This window comes from Solenopsis invicta, chromosome 8 (genome assembly GCF_016802725.1).
Source record: "Solenopsis invicta isolate M01_SB chromosome 8, UNIL_Sinv_3.0, whole genome shotgun sequence".
NCBI lineage: Eukaryota > Metazoa > Arthropoda > Insecta > Hymenoptera > Formicidae > Solenopsis > Solenopsis invicta.
This window is the reverse complement of record NC_052671.1, coordinates 6,330,458-6,350,558: the sequence shown is the minus strand read 5'-3', so window position 1 is coordinate 6,350,558 and position 20,101 is coordinate 6,330,458. Positions and strand designations below refer to the sequence as shown.

Sequence of the window (20,101 nt, the reverse complement as noted above, 5' to 3'; positions counted from 1 at the left end):
GCTCCCTTCCGGTTACTCCATTTTTCTGTCTCTCTTTTCTCCGCGCTCTGATCCTCGAACAGAGAAAGAGAAAGAAAAAATTTTATTAATTTATGACAAGACAGAGGACCTAAGCAATCTTGTCACATGGTTTCCTCGTTGAGATTTACGTAACTCATCTGGAAGACGCGAGACGGTAGAGAGGGAAAAAAAGAACGCTCGGCAATGGGCAAATACGCCATTATGCTGTATATTCTCTCGTAATCCGAGAGATGTCTCATGAAGATCGAACGGTTCTCAAGTTGCGAAGATAAAAAAAATCAGGTGCGTCTCTCTCTCTCTTTCTCTCTCTCTTTCTCTCTTTCCCGAACAATCGTGTAATGACGTGTTCGTGATTTTTAGACGTCTGGCGACACGAAACTGTGTCCTCGAGACAGGGCCTATTTTGACACGTCTGTAACACCCCGATTACTCGACAGGTGCGAATAAGGAGAGAGGGTCCGGCAAAATCCGACTTGCCGTCATCGTCGTCGGCAATAAAACGACACATCATTGAGAAAGATTCATGCGATGAAGGACATACTTAATTGGGATGGCGCAAGAATTATTAAAAACTAAAAAAAAATTCGAAATTTGAATTCATAGGGAATACATCAAAATGCTCCGCAGTTGCAAAATGCGGCGACAACACGTGTCATTAGATTTAATCAAATAGCGGGTTTGATTAACACGGAAGATGTCTCGTACGAATTGACGGATTAATAGATAAATAGAAGGTTAATTTATAACGTCGTTGTGCACATTAGCGGCGAATAAATAACGCATCGCAAAAACGTGCGTGAAAAACGTTTATGGCTCGGAAGATATACGGCGCAAAAGACTGTTACAAAATTATTCAACGATATAAAAATAACTGCGGTGCGGAAAACTTTGTACAAAGAGTATAAAACTTCGAGGATGATTTTGCGTGCGGAAATAAAAACGACTGACGTTAATGTCGATCCTCGCGATATGCCATCGCGTTAAATGCACTATTACTGTATTCCTGTTACACCTAATAAAAGAGAACCGTCTTTTCGAAGCTGCAAAGAGACGAGTCTTCATAATGATTAGTGTCAGAAAAATGAATGAAGAAATGTGTATAAGTAGAATGAATAGTACACGAGTCGACGTGAGAAGAATTAAAAATTTATGAAAAAAAGTCAGAGCAGGAATTAACATAACGTTAAGGACGATTGAATGACGAATATCCTCGGATATTACGTTCGACAAGGTGTCAAGATGATAAAATGATCGAATTCTTCGACAATGTCAGCCCGATAGACATGATTAATGATTTACTTATGCACTCTGCGCTCTTTTGGATACTATACGTTTTAAATCGATTGATCGCCTGTAGCTGTTAGAAATTTCCTGATGATATGATGATTCTTATCGCTTTGACAAATTTTGATCATTTACTAGACACATTTTAAGTGTATGTATTATATTATCTACGACGTCAACAACTACTCTTTTTTTAAAATCACGTAAAAGAAAAGAACATTTTGCTGTTATCCTAAAGTCGCTAAATACAGGTTAAGAAAGATAAAGTTTTGATAAAAATTTTGTAATATTATTTTTAAATACAATTTTAGTGTAACAATTTGGACTACGAATTTTAGAGGAATAAAAGTATCAATAGTACTTAAGGTATTGAAGGTATTCTCATCAGAATTCATTTTATTGCATAATAAAAATGTTTTAATTATATTGTAGCAAATAAGCAATATTTTTAAACATTTATCATGACGAAAAATGCAGTTTTAGTAACACATCGAGTATATTTTAATTCAATCATTTGTATTACATTTACGAACTTTAAAAACTTTTATGTTAAAGCTGAAACGTTAACAACTCCGTTTTAATATGTTTAATAATTTTAATTACAAAGATTACGTACTTATGTGGAAAAATTAAAAGATTATGAATATTAAACATTTTTCAAGGAATTAAATTGATTAGAAAAATGGAAGCTTAAAATGATTTCAATAAAATAAGTTAAATGATATAATTATATTGTATTCTCGTCTATCATTTTCAAGACATTGTCTCGGTTCTCATTACAGACTTCGATATTATGACATTTTGAAACGTTGTTTCACTTTTTAGATTTCGGTATTGTGATATTTCGGTACATTGTCCCATTTTTTTTAGATCTCAGTACTATTGTTTCCTTGTACATTGCATGTCCACCACTTTTTCTCGGCGCACGCCGTAAACCGTTCTTCAGAATACCTGAATCAGGCCCGACAGGAAGTGCCCGCGGGATGGACATCGAGTGGCCTCTCTTGTCCCGCCTAAGTCAACAAGCAGCAGTCTTATTCACTCGGCATTTTACAGTCGCGAGGTTACGAGCGTGAACGCGAGTACGCAGGTGCACGCAGGTGAACACCTCACGTTGGCGTAGATGCGTGCAATATGCCGCCGGTACCACGCACAACTCGCGCGTCACTCGCCAATTCCCCCGCGTGTACGCGTGACGGCCGTCTAGGAGGCCCTGCGGAGGGATCGAAATGCGGAAACGCGACTCTCGAGTAGCGACTACCGTTGAAAGATACCTTTACAGATTGTGGCTCGCTTCTGGCGTGCTGCGAGAAGGGAATCAGCCCGCGCTAACGATAACTCGCGGCTTGCCTCGCGTCGGGCATTATTAAATGCGTAATGATAATAATTGTAACCGCCGCGCGAATCATTGCGTTATTTAATATTGCGTGTAACAAGGACCCGATGCAATAATAACACGGCGAATTAAAGAGATTCGGCTAACGCCCAAAATCGAGACGAGAATAAAAGTGATTCATCGTTAAATTAAAAGCAGCCATCCGCATTTTGTGCAATTTATTATTGGACCGAAACGCGAGCGCTCTCGGACGAATTGCATTTAGGAAGCGAGACATGGAAGATTCCGCACATTTTCGCGAAACACGATTAATTTGCAATAATTGGAATTATTGTAGCTTCAACAGCGAAGAAATATTGTGGAATAGGATAATTTGAGATGACGCGTTTTCGAGAATCGTGTCAACTGAATGATAAATTCGCTACTAATTATTTTGCGCGACGGAAAACACGAATCGTCTGTCCTTCCGCTGAACATATGTGAAAACATGCTCGCAATATGTACGAAGCGCTATTTGAGTGTTCTAGCCAACGGGGAAGGCCATTTTGTTCGCGAGAATGTTGACAGAGATCTTGTGTGTCTCGGGGCTTGCGCGCCGCAAACACGATTTTGCGAACTTGCACGTTTTGCGTTGCACAATTCATGTTGCCAGACATATTCTGGTCTAACTTGGAGAAGTATCTTTTGCAAATATTCGCAAAGCTACGGAGGCCAGGCATAAATCAAACAGCGTATTAATACTGCAGCGAACATTACTGTCCAGTATAGTTTTTTGAAATTCGAAGCGTTCCAAGCGTGGTATACCTTCGACAAAATCGATATACATTACAATCCGTGAAATCGTATTTAGATAATCAAAATATTTGTATTCTTCGTAAGGCACGAGGTGCCGTACACGCGTTTGCCGTACACGCGTTTCATCGTAAAATCGCTAATAATAGCACGTCGACGAAGAATGCGTTAATGTACACGCGAAGGAGGTCGCGTTCTAAAAGAAACGACGAAAACTTTCCATTAAGACAAATCTCTAGAGACGGGTCGTGTCGCAAAACGCGAAATTCCGGCCGTGATCTCTCCTCGAGGATTGCGGCACCTCGAGGATCCTCGTGGCGGCGGCGCGAATGTTCATAAATTACCGGGATCCGCGTACGCGCGCGCGCGAAATATTGCTCGCCGACGGGAAACCATCTCGATTTCGACGAGCATAATGTAATTAGCAATAAAACTTCCGCGTACGAGAAGTACGCACTTCCTGGTACGTCGTTCACGCGCGCTCGTTTCGCTCACCGTCTCCTGCGGAGTTTCGTTTTTTTTCTTCTCCCCGCGCGCGCGCGCGCGCGCGGAGCTTTGGTTGACCTGGTCAAACGACCCCAGGGGGGGAGAAACCTTACGATCGATATACTCGCGTGTTTATTGCTGAACTTTTAAGAAAATTTATTGTCAGGCGTTTTCGACGTCCTCGACTCTCGGGGACGAAGGAATCGCATCATTCTTCTCGAGGCGTCGCGTCGCGTCGGCGTGAAACTATCGGGAAAACGTGTTTTGCGTAGTATATCAAGAAGGACAAATTTATTGCTAGATAAATAACATTGCAGATACGATGATACGCGTGTACGCGCGCGCGCGCGCACGCACGCTTGGTGTATAATATTATAACGCGCGTTCGATAGCAGACGCGGCGTGGAATGTGAAAGACGCGCGAGACGAAAGTAATCGAATACCGTCTCGCGTTAGGAACGTAGCCGAGGAGATCGGGGATCGATGAGCGTGAAGGGATATTTAATGAACGGCGATCAAGGTGTCACACACATTCAGGTATACAATATTCTTTATTTCACTTCGTACTCCTCTCTCGATACTCGGACACTCAAACGGTGCCCATGCCTCGTGCGTATCGTCCGATCGTGGCTACCGCGCACCTCTCTCGCATATTTCCTTCTCTACCTTTCTATTCTTTTTTTTTTTGTACTTGAACGCAACTGCGGATCCCACCGCGAACGATCGGCACGATCGGAGCGTTTCGGAACGGTTTCCGCGCGCTTGGGTTTGGCGATATGATCCCTGTTCGTCCGACTCTCGAGAAAAAAAATATACATAAGTTACGTACTAAGAGCACTTGGAATTCGCAGAATCACAATTTATCGGGCGCCCGGATCATCGTCGTCCGATCTCTCGCATCGCCGTCAATTTTGGGTTTTTTTTTCAAAAAAAATCGACGCGAATGCACGGATCGTAGAGAGAACCCCCGGGCCCCGAACGCGTTTGTCGGCGCAAATAGTAAGTACGCGCGAAGTTTACACTCACTGGCCATCCCGCCGTGCGCTGTCGCCACGCTACGGCAAACGGTTACATATCGTACATTAATGTTAAACTATCACCGGCGGTTGAAGCTTCATCGCCGTATTTTTTAAGGCACCGCGTCGAGCTGGTGCCACGATATGCGCGATTCGCGATTCGTGATTCGCGGTTCGCGATCCGCAGTGGAAATTCGCCAGTTCGCCGGCGTGAACCCTCTCGCGCGATTCGCGATTCGTAGTTTCGTTTGTTCGCATAGCGCAGCTTCTATACGCGAACGAATACACGGATGAATTGATTCGCAGGGTTTCACGCCCTCTCTTCCTTCCGGCCTCGTCGATATATCGCTCCGCTGACGGGTCAGCGTGAATGATGAATGACGAACTCGACGAATCTTAACTCGTCCACAATATGCACGAAACTCAATACGAATAGCGAAATCGCGAGTCGCGCATAGTCTGATGCGCCCAGCTTCGCTAAGGCACGATGCGTCCGTCGTTCGTTCCTCCGACGAAAGAGAATGTATCGCGAGCCGATATATTCTCGGTCGCTTCGTCAGTGTGCACCTGCCGTCGGGGTACGACCGGGCAAAAGGGACTGTGTGTCGGCTAATGCCGAGCGGCTTGAGCAATTTTCATCGATCGGACGGATCGCCGATCGTAAAGCCGTTTATGCCGGCTGGCTACGCGCGCGGCGCTTCTTCTTCCTCCTCCTCCTCTCCTCCTCTCCTCCTCTCCTCCTTCGGCGTAGGCTGACCGCGCTCTCTCTCTCTCTTTCTCTCTCCTCTCTTCCCATCTCCTTCTGCTTTTCCCTCTCGTGTCGTAATCGTATTCGGCTACTCCTCTTTCCCCCTGAGTCGCCTCCTCGTTTCTTGTGCCGAGGCACCTTTGACACTCGGCCGTGCTTCTCGCCGCGTTATTACGATGTAACTGTACCTTCTTTCACCCTCTCCGCATCTCGTGTGATTCGCGCGTTCTTCTCCATTCTCTTCTTTCCTGTATTCTTTCTTTGCCTTCTTCTCCTCCTCCTCCTCCTTCTTCGTCTCACGTCATTTTCCCATCCATCCGTCTTCTCCTTCGACCGTTCATTTCTTTCCTCCTGTCGCAGGAAGAGGCAGCTTCCATCGTCAGCTTCTCTCTCGATAAATTGCTCGGCGACACTGCTCCATTATCCACGCGGATTCGGAGCAACATTGGCAACGATCCTTTCACGACCGGATCGAGTTCCCGTTGAGCACTTAGTGAGCACCATTTGGTATCCGAGGTCATGTCTTTCGGGTGAGGTCCAGGGGCGGTCCGGTGTCCTGTAGAAGCTCATTTTCCTCGCTGTTGCTCGACTTGGTTTCCTCCTCCTCCTCCAGGCTACCAGCGTCCACCTCCTGTCCGTCCGTCTGTGTGTCCTTCATGCTGAGGTCCATCGGCTCCTCCTGCTCCGGCCCGAGTGATCGCAAGAACGTCAGATTCTTGTCGTACGCGACCTCTATCGAATTTGCTCTCGGACATCGGTCTCGCTCGGCGGTCTCGCGATCGATTTCCCGGCACTCTCGATTCTCCTCGCTTCTCTTCGTTGGCGATGGAGTCGATCGCGGGCTGACGCTCTCGCTGGACGAACTCGACAGGCTGGTCGTCATCTGCGGTGGACCCACTTGATTCACGTAAGGTACGATGAAGCGCTGCTGGAACGGGAAGAACGGCGTGTTCAGCAGCTGCATGTGCGTGAGCGCCGGATGAAACAAGGGTGGACCCCGCCACATGGGGAACCTCGAAACTTCGGGCCTGAGCATCTCGTGTGGAGCCCTCGGCAATTCGGCAGGCCTCAGAATCGCATCCTGACTGCTTCTCGGCGGGATGTCGGGTGATCTTAGTTGCACCGGGATATCCGGTGGCCTGAGCGCCCCGTCCTCCCTCTTGGGCAATCGGTCCGGATGGTGATGGTGGTGCAGATGATGATGGTAACTGTTCGCCGTGGTGGTCGCCGTGGTGACGATGCCGACGATGCTGCTGGCGCTGGTGTTACTGGCGTTCTCGGTATTGTTATTATTATTATTGTTATTCGCGGCGTCTAACGAGCCGAACGCCTTCTCATACGCGGACTTCGGATCTTTGATTAGGCGATTTTGCGCTTGCTGGGATTGTTCCTGTAGCAGGCAGTGTATCTTGAACCAATTGGAGCGCCGGCCGTAACGCGAGCCGGACTTGGACATGCCCACCATTAGGCACTTCCGTAAGCGACATGCCTTGCAGGCGGTACGATTCTTCTTGTTGATCACGCAGACGCCGCCGTTCTTGCATTCGGAAATGCTACCCAGATTGTTGTAGGTGCGCCCGAAGAAGGACTGTGCAACAGAAAGCGAAATAGACGCGCATTGGTCAGTCGCGATCGATTAACGATTTGGACTTTTGCTTTATTAGAGATCGGGTATACGGAGAAATGCCTGTTAAAATCAATGTTTAGCTACCTGTTAGTAAAGCTAGACTCTCAGCAATCGCGCGCAAAAGTCTACAAATTTCGGCTAGAAGCGCGTGACACAATTAATCCTTTAAATTTTAAACAACGGCACATAGAATAGTACAACTTTAATAATGGCAACTGAGTTTACTGGGATATCTTTACACAGATTTGTGTATAAAAATAATAGCGTCTCCGACACTTGATCCTGCGAGATTCTACGCGATTTACGTAAATTTCGACGCAAGTGTCTCGCATCGCGAGAAACATTACGCGATCGCGAGTTGTTTCTTTCTTTTTTTTTCAACTTTATCGTTTTGTTATTAGAGAACAACGATACGGATGAATAGCCGTGGAAGAATGGCGACGTGAAGATACTGACCTTGCAGCCTTCGCACGTGAAGGCCCCGAAGTGAAAACCCGCGGCCGGCTCTCCGCAAACCCTGCAGAGCTGATTCATCTGCAACAAAAAGATGCGACATGTGGAGATGCGACATGTGGTTACGCTCGCGCGGGACCTGAGGACGTTCAGAGTGTGCCCGACGATCGCGCCTGTGTGTGATCCCCGTACAATATCTACCAATGACGGAAGGGTTTCTCGACCTAATGCACGCTCTCGAAACGCAAGATCGGAACAACGAAGAGCACTGTGATAGGATATGGCCGAGGCTTCCTATTTCGGTACAAAGCACTACTATGAAATCATAATCGAAAAGAGGCAAGGCAATTCAATAAATGTGCTAAATATATATATTCATCTATTTTATAATTCGAACAATATTTAAAAATGCCAAAAAATGATATTCTCTGTGATACTTTCTCTTAATATATAAATATTTCATTGCTTTCAAAAACTATATTTTTACCAACTTATTCGTGGGTATAAAGTATCGATTAATTATTAATAACTTCTTCAGTGCCGATTCAAAAGTCACAAAATTGAATTAAATTCTTGTCTAAATAAATATTCTATCTATAAACTAATATGCAAAGTACTATGTATAATCCAATATACCTTCAAAACTGGATCACAATTCCACTATCTATTTATATCATAAAATTGAGACCAGCAAATCTATCGTTTCCTCAATATATGTAACATTTTTAAGCGTATTAGTTGCTCTAGTCTGCATTATTTTAGATAGATTTTTTTACATGAAATTCATTTTAAGAATAAGATAATTTATTTATTGAAAAAAAAAGTATATCTCTTTGGCCTTTATCTCAGTCGATTGCAATCTAAGGTCATAAAAAAATTTCGAGGATATCCTCGACTACAATCTATTGTCGAACAGTGCGATCGCGGTCGATCCGTACGCGCATTGTGGTCGCCAATCAGCGCGAGCGCGCATCTGCTCCGCGTGGAGGATCCTCGACGGTGACGTCGCGCGGGAGAGAAGAAGGACTCTTTCTTGCCTCGTTCGCGCTCCTCGCTGATCCTCACGCGAACGAGGGGTCTATTCTCTCGCGCTGCGAGAAATCATCTTCCTATTAAAACCTAGTTAGCCAGTCATTACTAGACCGCACAGCGGTTCCCTCGCGGCTCGTCGTAAGGCGGAAAAGGCGCGGAGAGGAGAGAACGCGCGAATTGTGCGCGGACAAACGAGCGAGGATGCGACTCGCGCGGATCTGATTCCCACACGAAAAGAACTGTGGCTGAAGTAACGGCCACCGCTCTGTCGTAACGCTGACGACGAGAAATTGATCGCTCGCGTTACAAGCGGGAGTTCGTCGGGGACAATCAAAACGCGCTCGTGTGAGATCAGCGCTCGCTCGAATTCCTTTTCGCCCGTCGTTGCGCGGACGTCGCGCGGCCAGATGGGACGATACCGCCGCTCATTTACGACTTTCGCAAATAAACTTTACGATTCATTAATATTTCGGTTTGCTGCGCGACTTGCTCCATGTAGACGGTGAGCATCTACACTTAATGGCGTTTTCCCGGACTCCCCCGTTTCAAGACGTGCATATAACGTAGGGAGAAACGGCGGTTCGCGAGAATTTATATGCGTCGGATCGATTGGATTTAGATACCGCCTCGCGTTGTCGCGCCTCGCGTTGTCGCGCCTCGCGCGGAATTGGTTTTCATTGCAAGACGATTGAGCGAATGAGCAGTGAAGCTTCCGCAATTTAAAGGAGGATACTTCGACGTGATAACACCAACGTTATTATCTTACATGGAAAAGATAATTTTGATGAAATACAGATTTGAAAATAAGTATGTTGAACTATTAAAAAATTTATATTGGACGTGTTTAAACTGCTTGCTAGAATGTCAACACTTTTTGCAGCAGTATCATCATGCTTGAACGTTTTATATAATTGCTTTGATTGTCCAACATAAAATTATTTTCTGATCTATATTTAGCTAAATTTTTAGATACTACATTAAAATTGTTCTTTTAGTGATTGATGCATGGCAATAAACGAGTGTTCCACATTAGAAATGCGAATATTTATCTCCTTTTCCGCACGTTTCGCCCGTGGGATAGGGATTAAGCGACGGTATTTGCAAATATTTCCAGTTGACGGGATTTCTGCCGATCGTCGCGGACGCTAAAAACGCAGACCGGCAGCGGCGCGCAGGTATTCGAAAACGACTTTCGATCTCATTAACCTGGGAACGTATGCGCGGTACGGGCTGATGACTTCTCGCGGAAATGACGGCGAGGAGCAGCGACGTGCAGGCCGAGGTAGGAGGCAAAAAAGGTTAAACGTCCAACAGATGACGCGGCTATGTCACCTCGGTTCTAATCCCCGCGGCCGCAGACCGCCACACATCGACGGGACTAAATAACGCGCTGCTCTCCCAACCCCCTTCCCCGGGTCCGCGTGCCGCTTCTCCTCGCATTTTGCGGATAATCTACAAAACGGTTCGCATCCTTCTGAAGCCTTTCCGTCGCCCACCCACGTCCCACACGAGAATCATCTCATTAAGTGCTGCCACGAGCGACGCTGAATGAAGAGGAGAACGCGCCGATATAACGTTGATGGTCTTTTTACATCGCGAACGACACGTTTCTCTTCTTTCTCTCTCTTTCGGGGTTCCCATCGTTCCCTCGATTCCGTTATTCTAGACCTCGGTTAGCGATTTAGAATAATCCGACTCGTGTAAATACCAATCAACCGTCGAGGCGAGCGACGATGACGTGCGTAAACTCGCGTGATTCTCTATGTGTTTTCAACCCGATCAGTTCGCGAAAGACACTGTAATTTAATTGAATTGCAAGACCCGTAATTAAGCATGCTAAATGTCACAGAAATACCATATTTGAATAATAAGAAAGACCATAATTTACAGTAAAGGCCACGTGACACACGGATCTCTCTCATCCGACGACTAACACCCTATGGGCAAATGCAAATATTAATGCAAATATTTTTTGCAAATACCAAAATCCAACTTTTTCGTTATTTCTCTATTATAGCTAAATATATTAGTTTAATACCATATAAAATATATATCATATAAAATATAATTCTATATAAAAAATATTATTAAGTAAATGGTCGCGTTAATATTAATAGGATTCTAAAGAAATTAACAACTTTTTAGATAAAAAATATCTTGAATTTTTATAGATTTTTAGAACTTCTTTAATTAGAACTCTTGTTGATAATGATTTTTAAAATCTCCTTTAGGATGTTTCTAGTATTACCAAAGTATTACCAAAAATATAAAAATTTTATAGGTTGTTGCGTTACTACATTAAGCATTTGTGCAAAATTTGTACAGTTATCTTATTGACTAAAACTTTTTTTTAATTTTTTTATTTATCTTTGATTTTTACGTAAAATTGCATTTTGTAATACTTATTTAAAAATTTATCGAAAAAGTAACATTACGAGTTAAATCAAATTTTTTACATATAATAAAATTTCAATAAATATTCGAGAAAAAGTTTATTTGGATCTATTTACTCATTTAAAAATTATGTATCTAAAATGCGGTCATTTTCGTTGCGTAAGTCATTATAAGTCATTATAATTTGTTTTTTTCTTTACAACTAATTTTATGACCAAAATTTGAATTTTTATGACTAAAATTTTTTTATTAGGGAAAATAGAATACTTTTCGATAACTTTTAATTGATATTGTAGAGTCAAATATTCTTAAGGATGTATATGTCATAACATTACCAAAAATTAATAAACATTTTATAAGCGTTCTATTACGTTTGAATATCTATATAAAATTTTCAGCACAATATATCCTCTTATTGGTTTAAAAGTTCTTTAATTTTTTGTTTCCTTTTGATTCTTATGTAAAATCGCGTTTTGCAGTACTTATTTACAAATTTGATGAGAGGAAATAGCATCACAAATTAAAAACGAATTTATAAAATAATAAAACTCTAATAAATATTTATATAAAATTTTTTTAGATCTACGCACTCGTTTAAAAGTTATTTATTTAAAACTATAGCAAAATACAGTCTTTTAGCTGCGAAAACTATTACAAAAACAAATTTTTTATGTTTTCTTCTCAACTAATTTTAGAGCTAAAATCCGGATATTTGCGACCAAAATTGTTTGTCAATGAGCAGGAAAAGAAAGACTTCAAAAGTCTTCACTTTTTAAATTTCGATTTTTCAAAAACTTTTAACTCGTATAGCCAAATCCTTAAGCAACCATACACAAAAACATATTAACATAATCGATTATTTTTCTTCGAGAAACAAATGTTGCGTCTATTTATCAGATATAAAGTGACGATGAGACTGCGATACATCTCTGTCCTCGTTGTTCGATGAAAGACGAGCTTCTGCGGGAGCTAGCGATCGAGAGAGAAAAAAAGACTCACCACGTCGGTGTTGGCCGCTACCGATGTGATCGTCGACGTAGGCGTCCACCACCGTGGGGTAGCGGATGTCGCGTTGGCGATAACACCAACACCCGTCGCAACCGAGATGGATCCGCTCCCTATCAATCCTGCGGGGCCTGACAGATCGCCCACATCCATTCGACACGTTTTAATCTCTTGTTGTCAGCCGTCCTGGCCTGTGACCCGACCTGCCCACTTTTCGCTTGATGTAGCGAGCCAACATTTTGGGCGCCTCTCGCGTGCCGCCACGCTTCGTCGCTGAAACGTTCACGCGACGCGTGACTTCCTGACGACCTGATAAAAAGAAAAAAAGAAAGAAAAGAATAAATAATTCTCTCGAGAACGAATCAGTGCCGAACTTGATAACGATGACATTAATAACTACTCCGGTCGATCAAGTTTCGAATAACTTTTCTTTCGCCGTTGTGTGCCGTCTACAATCAAGATCGTAAGATCTTGTTCAAATTCGGCGATTCATTCGCTGTATAATACTCCGTACGAGACGAGATATTCGCGTCCGGGATATTCGCGTCCGGCACGAATGCCGGCCTCCCAGCAACAGAACACCCGAATGTACGGATATCTCCCAATATCAAAGCGGAATTTTTACGGCGGACGAGCGCGCGAGGCGGCGTATATCAGCGCGACGTATAATAATTATTCCAGAATACGAGCGGCGGGTCGCAGACGCAGAAACGGGAGAGCGCGCGGGACCGCCGAAATCGCGATCGGCGAATCGTTCTCCCCGAGACCTCGGGCTCGTCGTATCGGCCCAAGATAACATGTCGTGTTTACAACGGTGTAACGCCATTACCAATGTTAACGCAGACCGCCCTGCGAGAAGCGCATAAATACGAGAGCTAATTACGGAGGCTGCCACGTATTAATTTCCAACTCGCGCACCACGTGGGAACTCAACCTGCGGCGCGTGTAAACCGTGTTTTTGATTGCCGATCTTTAATTTCAATTCGTCGACGAGAAACCCATATCGTTTCGATCCGAGACGGAGCGGCGAATGTCGTAAATACATCGTGAAAATCGATTCGTATTTCATTCTTTTAATTCGTTCGTTACACAGAATAAGTTCGGAGAGTAAATCTCCGCGCGCGCACGCGCTCGGGCTCACGAGGAATGATCGCAACGCGCGTTCGCGGGGATAACGATCGGTAGCCGGGAGAATTAATCCAGTTCCGAGATGCGATTTGAAAGTAAGTGTTAATTGAGGACAGCGAGATTTCCCTGGTCGATCACAAAGCCACGATTAAGAACGCGGTAATTGGCCGGCCGCCGCTGCGTCGAGCTAATCTACGCGATCACGGAGTAATATTGGCATATACTTGCAACACGATCGCGTTATATATGCGAGAATCTATAGCAGTAAAGATTGTGCACGCGAGATTTCTAGGATTCATGGATTATAATTGAAGCACGTGAATTGCGTTAAGCGCCACGAATTTATAGTGCCACGACTTTATTAAGCTTGAACTGTAACAAGTTGCGGAGCCGCGATGGCGTACATATCCAGGATAATTGGTGTATTTAATCCAGAACACTAACGGGCATTATATAACGAATAAGCATCCGCAGCTGATGAAGCTAAAAAAAGTTTCGATGAATATTCATCCATCGTCAAAACTCTCTCTGATTATCGAGGCACAGTAATTCGAAGCGATTATTCTCACGGTCGATATTGCAAAAGAGATGCTTCTTTTTGCTCTCCAGCCAGAATATAACTTTTGGAACATCCTACACTAACACTATTTTGAAATATTTGAAATGTTTCGGAATCTTGTTCCCAAGATGTCAATCGATATTTAATTCGATATTTAATTAACGAGAAGTTATTCTTTACGGGCTTCATCAGTAGTACAATGTGTAACACGATATTACATTTACGTGACCTCTAACCGATTATTGCAGTTATATGGCGTAAAAATGGTACGCCGTGCACTTTAATTAAAGAAATTGTCAGCAACATGATTATGCGATCGCTTTCGCGATGGATCGCGAGCGCGTTGCTCTCGTACATTAGTAAAAAATCGGCATAATCGGGCGATCTTCGCGACGAAGAGGAGGCACGCCGCGGCCGCACGGCGCTGCGCCGCCATCGATAAATTTTATTGCGCGCCTCTCATCTTTCCTCGCTGACTAATGACAAATTAATTAACAGCCGTGCATGCCCGCGGAAGACCGGTTCCGTTGAATACATCGTCGCCTCGCCGCGCTTCGGCTCCGATAAATCCTTGTTTTCACGGATTAACGCGTGCGCGCGCGGCGCGCCGGCGGTAGCGCAATTGTAACGCGCGGCGATAAACACGATCTCGTCAGTGCGCGGACGAGAGTTACGATGCGAACGATGACGGCGATGACGGTGACGGGTGACGGCTGACGGCTGGCCATCGGTGCCATCGGGATTTTTCCTATTTGCGTTTTTGAGCCGCTCACGAGCGTGTATTTCATTAGCCGAAGGACGCCCGTTCTCGCTTCGCTTTGCGTTTCGCGCTCTCGACACTATTACCGGCGCACCGTCATCGCCGATATGTTTCAGCTGTCATCGCGCGATTCCACGTCCCGGTATTTACGCGTATCGCGACACGATCCGCGCGGTCCTTGAAGAGAATCTGGGGGAAGGAGAAGCCGATTCTCTTCTCCCGCGAGACGAACGTGAGCGCGCGCGCGTGCACGGCGGCGCCTCCCGCTCGTTCGCTAATAAGTGGTTGCGTGAACGATCGGCACGGATAGTTTCATTGCGAGCAGCGCGCATCGTAATATCGATTGTGAGCTTAATCTGTGTAATAATTAAGGTATTAAAACGTAATTAGCGTAATTACGGCCGTGGGAGGTAATGGTGCGCCGCACGCACGGAAGTGCTAGAATCGATCGATCGATCGATCGATCGATCGATCGTTTGACGTTTGACGTACGGAACAATCTTCCGCTCCGCGTTGCATTGAAGCGCGGTTTTTCCGTCGCGAGTCGGAGCGCACCCCGTCGAAACCGAGTGTCTCGAATTAATTACAGGCGAATTTTTTAATTTATCGATTGATTAATTACAAAACCAAGTTGCGTAACGCGATTGATCTGTCGATGAATTAAAAAACTCTCCTTACCTTACCGGTACATCCGCGATACGATGTATTTATATACGTTCGAATACATTTACTACACTCCAAATTATTCCGCTACGCTAGGCGTGGTTTCCGATATATTAAAAGTGCGACGTCATATTGAAACATTATTTATTTATCGATGCACACAGATTTCTTTCACGATGAAATCAATTTTTAATCCTTGCGTGACTATTTCGCTGCCGATTCGTCGTTTCTTCCAGCGATTTCTCTCGCCTTGCGAAAACAACGGCTGCTCCTAGCGTATTAATAATTCGATTGTCAGGCAATACTTTTTCTCCACCTGTGACCGAGACGCGCGGTGATCGCGATCGGCTTGCCTCTGCTCATCTTCGCAATAATAATGATTGAAAGGTGAAACACACTCGCGCGTCAAAAGCTTCACCGTGTATATACACACACACGCATACGTACATACGCGCTATTTCTTGTCTTGTTTCTTTTCTTTTTTTTTTATAACTGTTTTTCTTTTTCACCGGGCGAACATCTCGATCGCTGTCAAGCTGTGGCAGCCAATGAGTGACGAGCGGACTGCAGCTTTAATGAACCGGTTGTGAGCGGCACGTCACACGGATATCACAGTACTGGCTGCAGACAGTTGAAATTGTTGCGCCCTCTCCCCTCTCCCGAAGTCGTGACAAATTAATCGTAACCGTCTGAATCGATTTTTCGTGTAACGGCACCGGTTGTTGGCTCGCCGAACTGTTCGCGATCACGCGCTTCGCGATCACGCGCATTATTAATCGCAAGCATCGAGATTGATTTCCCACAGATTTCCTCGAACTTATGGCCAAACACAACGCGCGCGATGTCGCGGATACAAATTTGATTAAGAATCTTTTGCGGATTATCACTTTAGAAGTTTCGGTTGTTGAGTGCCGAAAGCAACGAAGTTGTTTTTACTTTCCGAGACTTCACCGTTATATATAGATATAATTTGATTTCGACGTAGGGGATTAATTGAACATCGAGGCAACAGGCGTTTGATAAATGAAATAATAGACTTCGTATCGCGCTCGTATCGGAGATATTGTTACGAGACGGTTAAATAAATGATCACGCTATCACCATCTGACACTGTGTCAAACTCGCCACGGAAGTTTAACGTCACGATTGTTAATTGCTGCTCGGTAAATATGAGAAAGGTGAGAGACATGCTGCTCGTCGGGAAATTATGTTGTGAATAATCGAGCAAAAAGATAAACTTGCAAACTTGGCACGATACCTGAAATCTCGCGGAATTATATCACTGGAAACTTGTATCGAACGTCAAATGAGGCACAATCTGACTAATGTAATTCACTCGATAGTGTGAGTTGTATTTGCTTTTAGCGTTAACAAAAAAAGAATGAAGAATATGTAGTAAAATGAAGATATAAAAGAATGCACAGGTAGATCTTGTGAGAAAAAGTTTCTTACACTCTTCCGGAAAAAAATTGATAACTGATAAATCTCATAAAATGTTTCTTATAAGATCTTTTTCATTAAATGGCTATAATATAACAAATGTATGAGAAGAATAGAGAAATAGATATCTGTCACGCGAGAAAAAGAGGAAAGAGAGAGAGAGATTGTAACTTTGCATTTATAAGCTTTAGCTCTTCTTCATTCAATCTTTTTAAAAAGCTAAACAGAAGAGCTGAAAAGCTACATCCGCCTACAATTCCAACAACTGCAATTTTCAGGACTGCTGATGTATATATATCGGTAGACGTACCTGTGTGCGATATCCTTCACCGAGATGTATTCCTCTGCCTCTCTCTCTCGATACACTTCCGTATGAAACCCTTTTCTAATTTTCCGCACCGTCGCACCTACGGACGCATGTCAGTCCGCCGTGACAGCACGCGTCATCGCCGTTCGCCCTTACTCCCAACACAGAAAGCACATCGACGCACGTTCTTCCATCCACGCACTGTATGTGTCGTCAAACAGTACGCGATCGTCCTCGTCGCGATAACGTCGCTGGTACACCAAACTACCGAGAGTTATCCGCGCGATACACACTCGTGTCGAAAATATTCTCCAACGGGAAGAGAGAGAGAGAGAGAGAAACGCGGTCACCCGTCGGAAAGGATCACAGGACGAGAATAGCCGCGCCGTCCGCGCGGATCACAGCAACCGAGTGTGTCCCTCCGATATCTCTTCGAGATCACTGCGCGCGCGATACTCCTCTCGGAGCATGCTGGAGAACCACCACCGATCGCGTGCTGGACCGCGCTCGGAACTACGGACGCTGTCGCGCGACTTTTCGACAGTTTCCGTCTGTAGAAAAAGAAACGGACGGAGGAGAGACGTGGTGTGCACGAGCGGGCGGACGAATGGACGGGAGGAACGGGAGGAAGGTGCGTGCGCGCGCGCGCGCGTGCACGGATTAATACGAGGACGCGAAGAAGAGGACGGCGTCGAAGAGCTGGCTGGCTAGCTGGCTGGCTGGCTGGCTGGACCGCCTGCCGGCTCGGGGCGTGCGCTCGTGTAGCACGTGGCCGCGAGACTGAGTATCCCTACCTTGGGCACCTTCGTCAGTCCGTTTGTCCGCCTCGTCCTTATCTCACCTAGCCAGCCGAGAAAGACTACCGCGGCCTTCCCGCGACTATACGCTCCGCCGCTCTTCCTCGCTCCTCGCCGGCCGATCTCTCTCTCGCGCTGCCGTCCTTCCCACTGTTACGCTCTCGCTCCTTCTAGCTGTCTATCTCTTCCGATCTTCCCCCATCTCTTTCTCCTTCTCCCTCTCGATCCGCCTCGCCGCAGCATCCGTCTCCGCGCCGCGCCGCGCTGCTCCGCGTTGGAGGCAACACGGTCCAGCTGCTTCCCTCTCGCTCGTTCGCGCGCTCGTTCCTCTCCGTCATTCCAGCTGTTCGTTTCGTACTTTGTCCCTCGCCGTCTATCCGCCTTGCATTCGTCTCACTTCCCCGCCATCCAGTTACAACCTGCTTCTCTCGCGAGGAGCCGCGATTCTCCCGCGGCCGAGGAGACGACACACGTATGCGCGCTCCCTCTCCCCCGATCCCATATACAACACAGCCCTCCTTCTCGTTCAGCGGTATTTTATGCAGATTCGCGGCACAGAATTCCGTTCCGCTCTGCAATGTCGCGCGATTCTCTTGAAAAATTATGCGTCCGCGGAAAACGTGAAAACATTAATTTTCGTCATCTTGGACAAGGCAAAAAAAAGAGGAAGGACTCGATTGGATGATGACAAATTGAAAATTAAAAACATTCGTTATCACATTACGGCTCCTGATAACGTAATCTCAAAACAGTCAAGTAATTAATATCGATAATGACCGATATTAAAATAAATCGAGATGGAATTTGCGATATTTGCATCTTAACAATATCACTGAACTGATATATTCTCCGAAGATTTGTGAGTCGGAAGGCAAAGTTGAAATTTCTAGTAATAATTTTAGACATTCACTAACCTTCTATTAATCTCTTATGTATACGATAATAGATAGATAATAAGTAGATACGTGAGGAGTAAGATTATAATCATGATGCACGATACATATAATCTTTCAAACAACAGTAATAAATTACGAGATGACTCTAGCAAATAATTGTCACAAAGTAGACGGTATTTTAAAAAATAGTATTTTAAAAAGTAATCTAATTTTAATTTCGTCATCCAAATTCCAGATTTTATTTCTCCATTAATCATTTCTTAAACTGAACTAGATGATTCTAATCGTACTTGCCATGATATAAAATCAATTTCACTGTAAGAAACTTATCCTATCTTTCAGTACTGAGATACTTCAGTAATCGACAATAATTGTTTTCAGTCTCATCCTCTGGACTCGGGGTTAAAAATGTTACAAGTGTCAAGAAAGTATGTCTTTTATTTTTTGGTTTATTTTTTGGTACATTCTTGATGAAGTAGAACAAAGCGTGATCTTTTGAATTAAGTCGAAGGGCTGATAAGCTAACTTGCGGGAATTACGTTGACGCAATAAAATATGGCGCGATGTAACATTAAACGGCGATTCGTGTAACTATAGCAGTCAGCCACCTCGTAATCGAGGAAAGCATCACCTCGTCGTATATTGAAGTACTTTATTGCCTGCGCGATTTTTTTTTCGCACTGGCTTACATCATTCGGCTATTACAAATGCAGTATAAACGTGGATCACGTAGCAACGCAACAAATGTTCGCACTATGATCGCAAACATTAGAGATGGTGTAACAAATTCAACCATCTTCTATTTTATAAATTATACGAGTGAAAATCTCTAAAAATACGAGTGCAATTATATTGTTACATTATAGTTCAATCTGCGATTCTTTTTCCAATATATTGGCAGATTTTGCATTAACAAGCGTTAACTTGCTAACAGAATTATTGTATGAAGTAATCCAATAGAATATTTAATCTCCGTATTAAGTTTTTAACACACAATTGCATGTTAATAATGAAAGGTATATTTGATAGTGAATTTAGTTGTGTGCACACTATAAAAAAAAAACAACAAAAACATAAGTTCTTCGATCGATAAAATGTCCAGTATATATTCCTAAAAATATAACGTGTCGTTAATTAAGTTGTTTATATTAAATATTGTGTCATTATTAAAGAATTCATATTCTCGATTTGTTACACGAAATGAAATAAGAACGAATGCGAGATGCGCTCTTCCGGTGATTTCAATGCTTGATTATGTCAGTGATTTCAATGTACGCATGAGGCGAGAATCGCTCGCCAACAGAAATATTCTTTACTACTTTCTCGAAACAAAAAAGCAGTTTTTCAAATAATAATA

General features: G+C 44.1%; 1 protein-coding gene and 1 long non-coding RNA gene across 2 annotated transcripts in view; one reads left to right on the top strand and one right to left on the bottom strand.

Moving 5' to 3' along the window:
• Positions 1–7,868, top strand: part of LOC120358531 — a 70,741-nt gene extending 62,873 nt beyond the window's left edge. The window contains exon 3 of the long non-coding RNA XR_005575469.1: positions 7,712–7,868. This is a non-coding gene — a long non-coding RNA (uncharacterized LOC120358531). The remainder of the gene's footprint in view (positions 1–7,711) is intronic.
• Positions 4,452–18,247, bottom strand: LOC105196879. The gene is made up of 4 exons (XM_011163032.3): positions 17,055–18,247; positions 12,189–12,503; positions 7,767–7,844; positions 4,452–7,271 (listed from the first exon to the last, which is right to left on the bottom strand). The coding sequence occupies exons 2-4, from the start codon at positions 12,345–12,347 to the stop codon at positions 6,201–6,203; spliced, it is 1,308 nt and encodes a 435-aa protein (XP_011161334.1). The 5' UTR covers positions 12,348–12,503; positions 17,055–18,247; the 3' UTR covers positions 4,452–6,200.
• Positions 18,248–20,101: the final 1,854 nt, after the last annotated feature.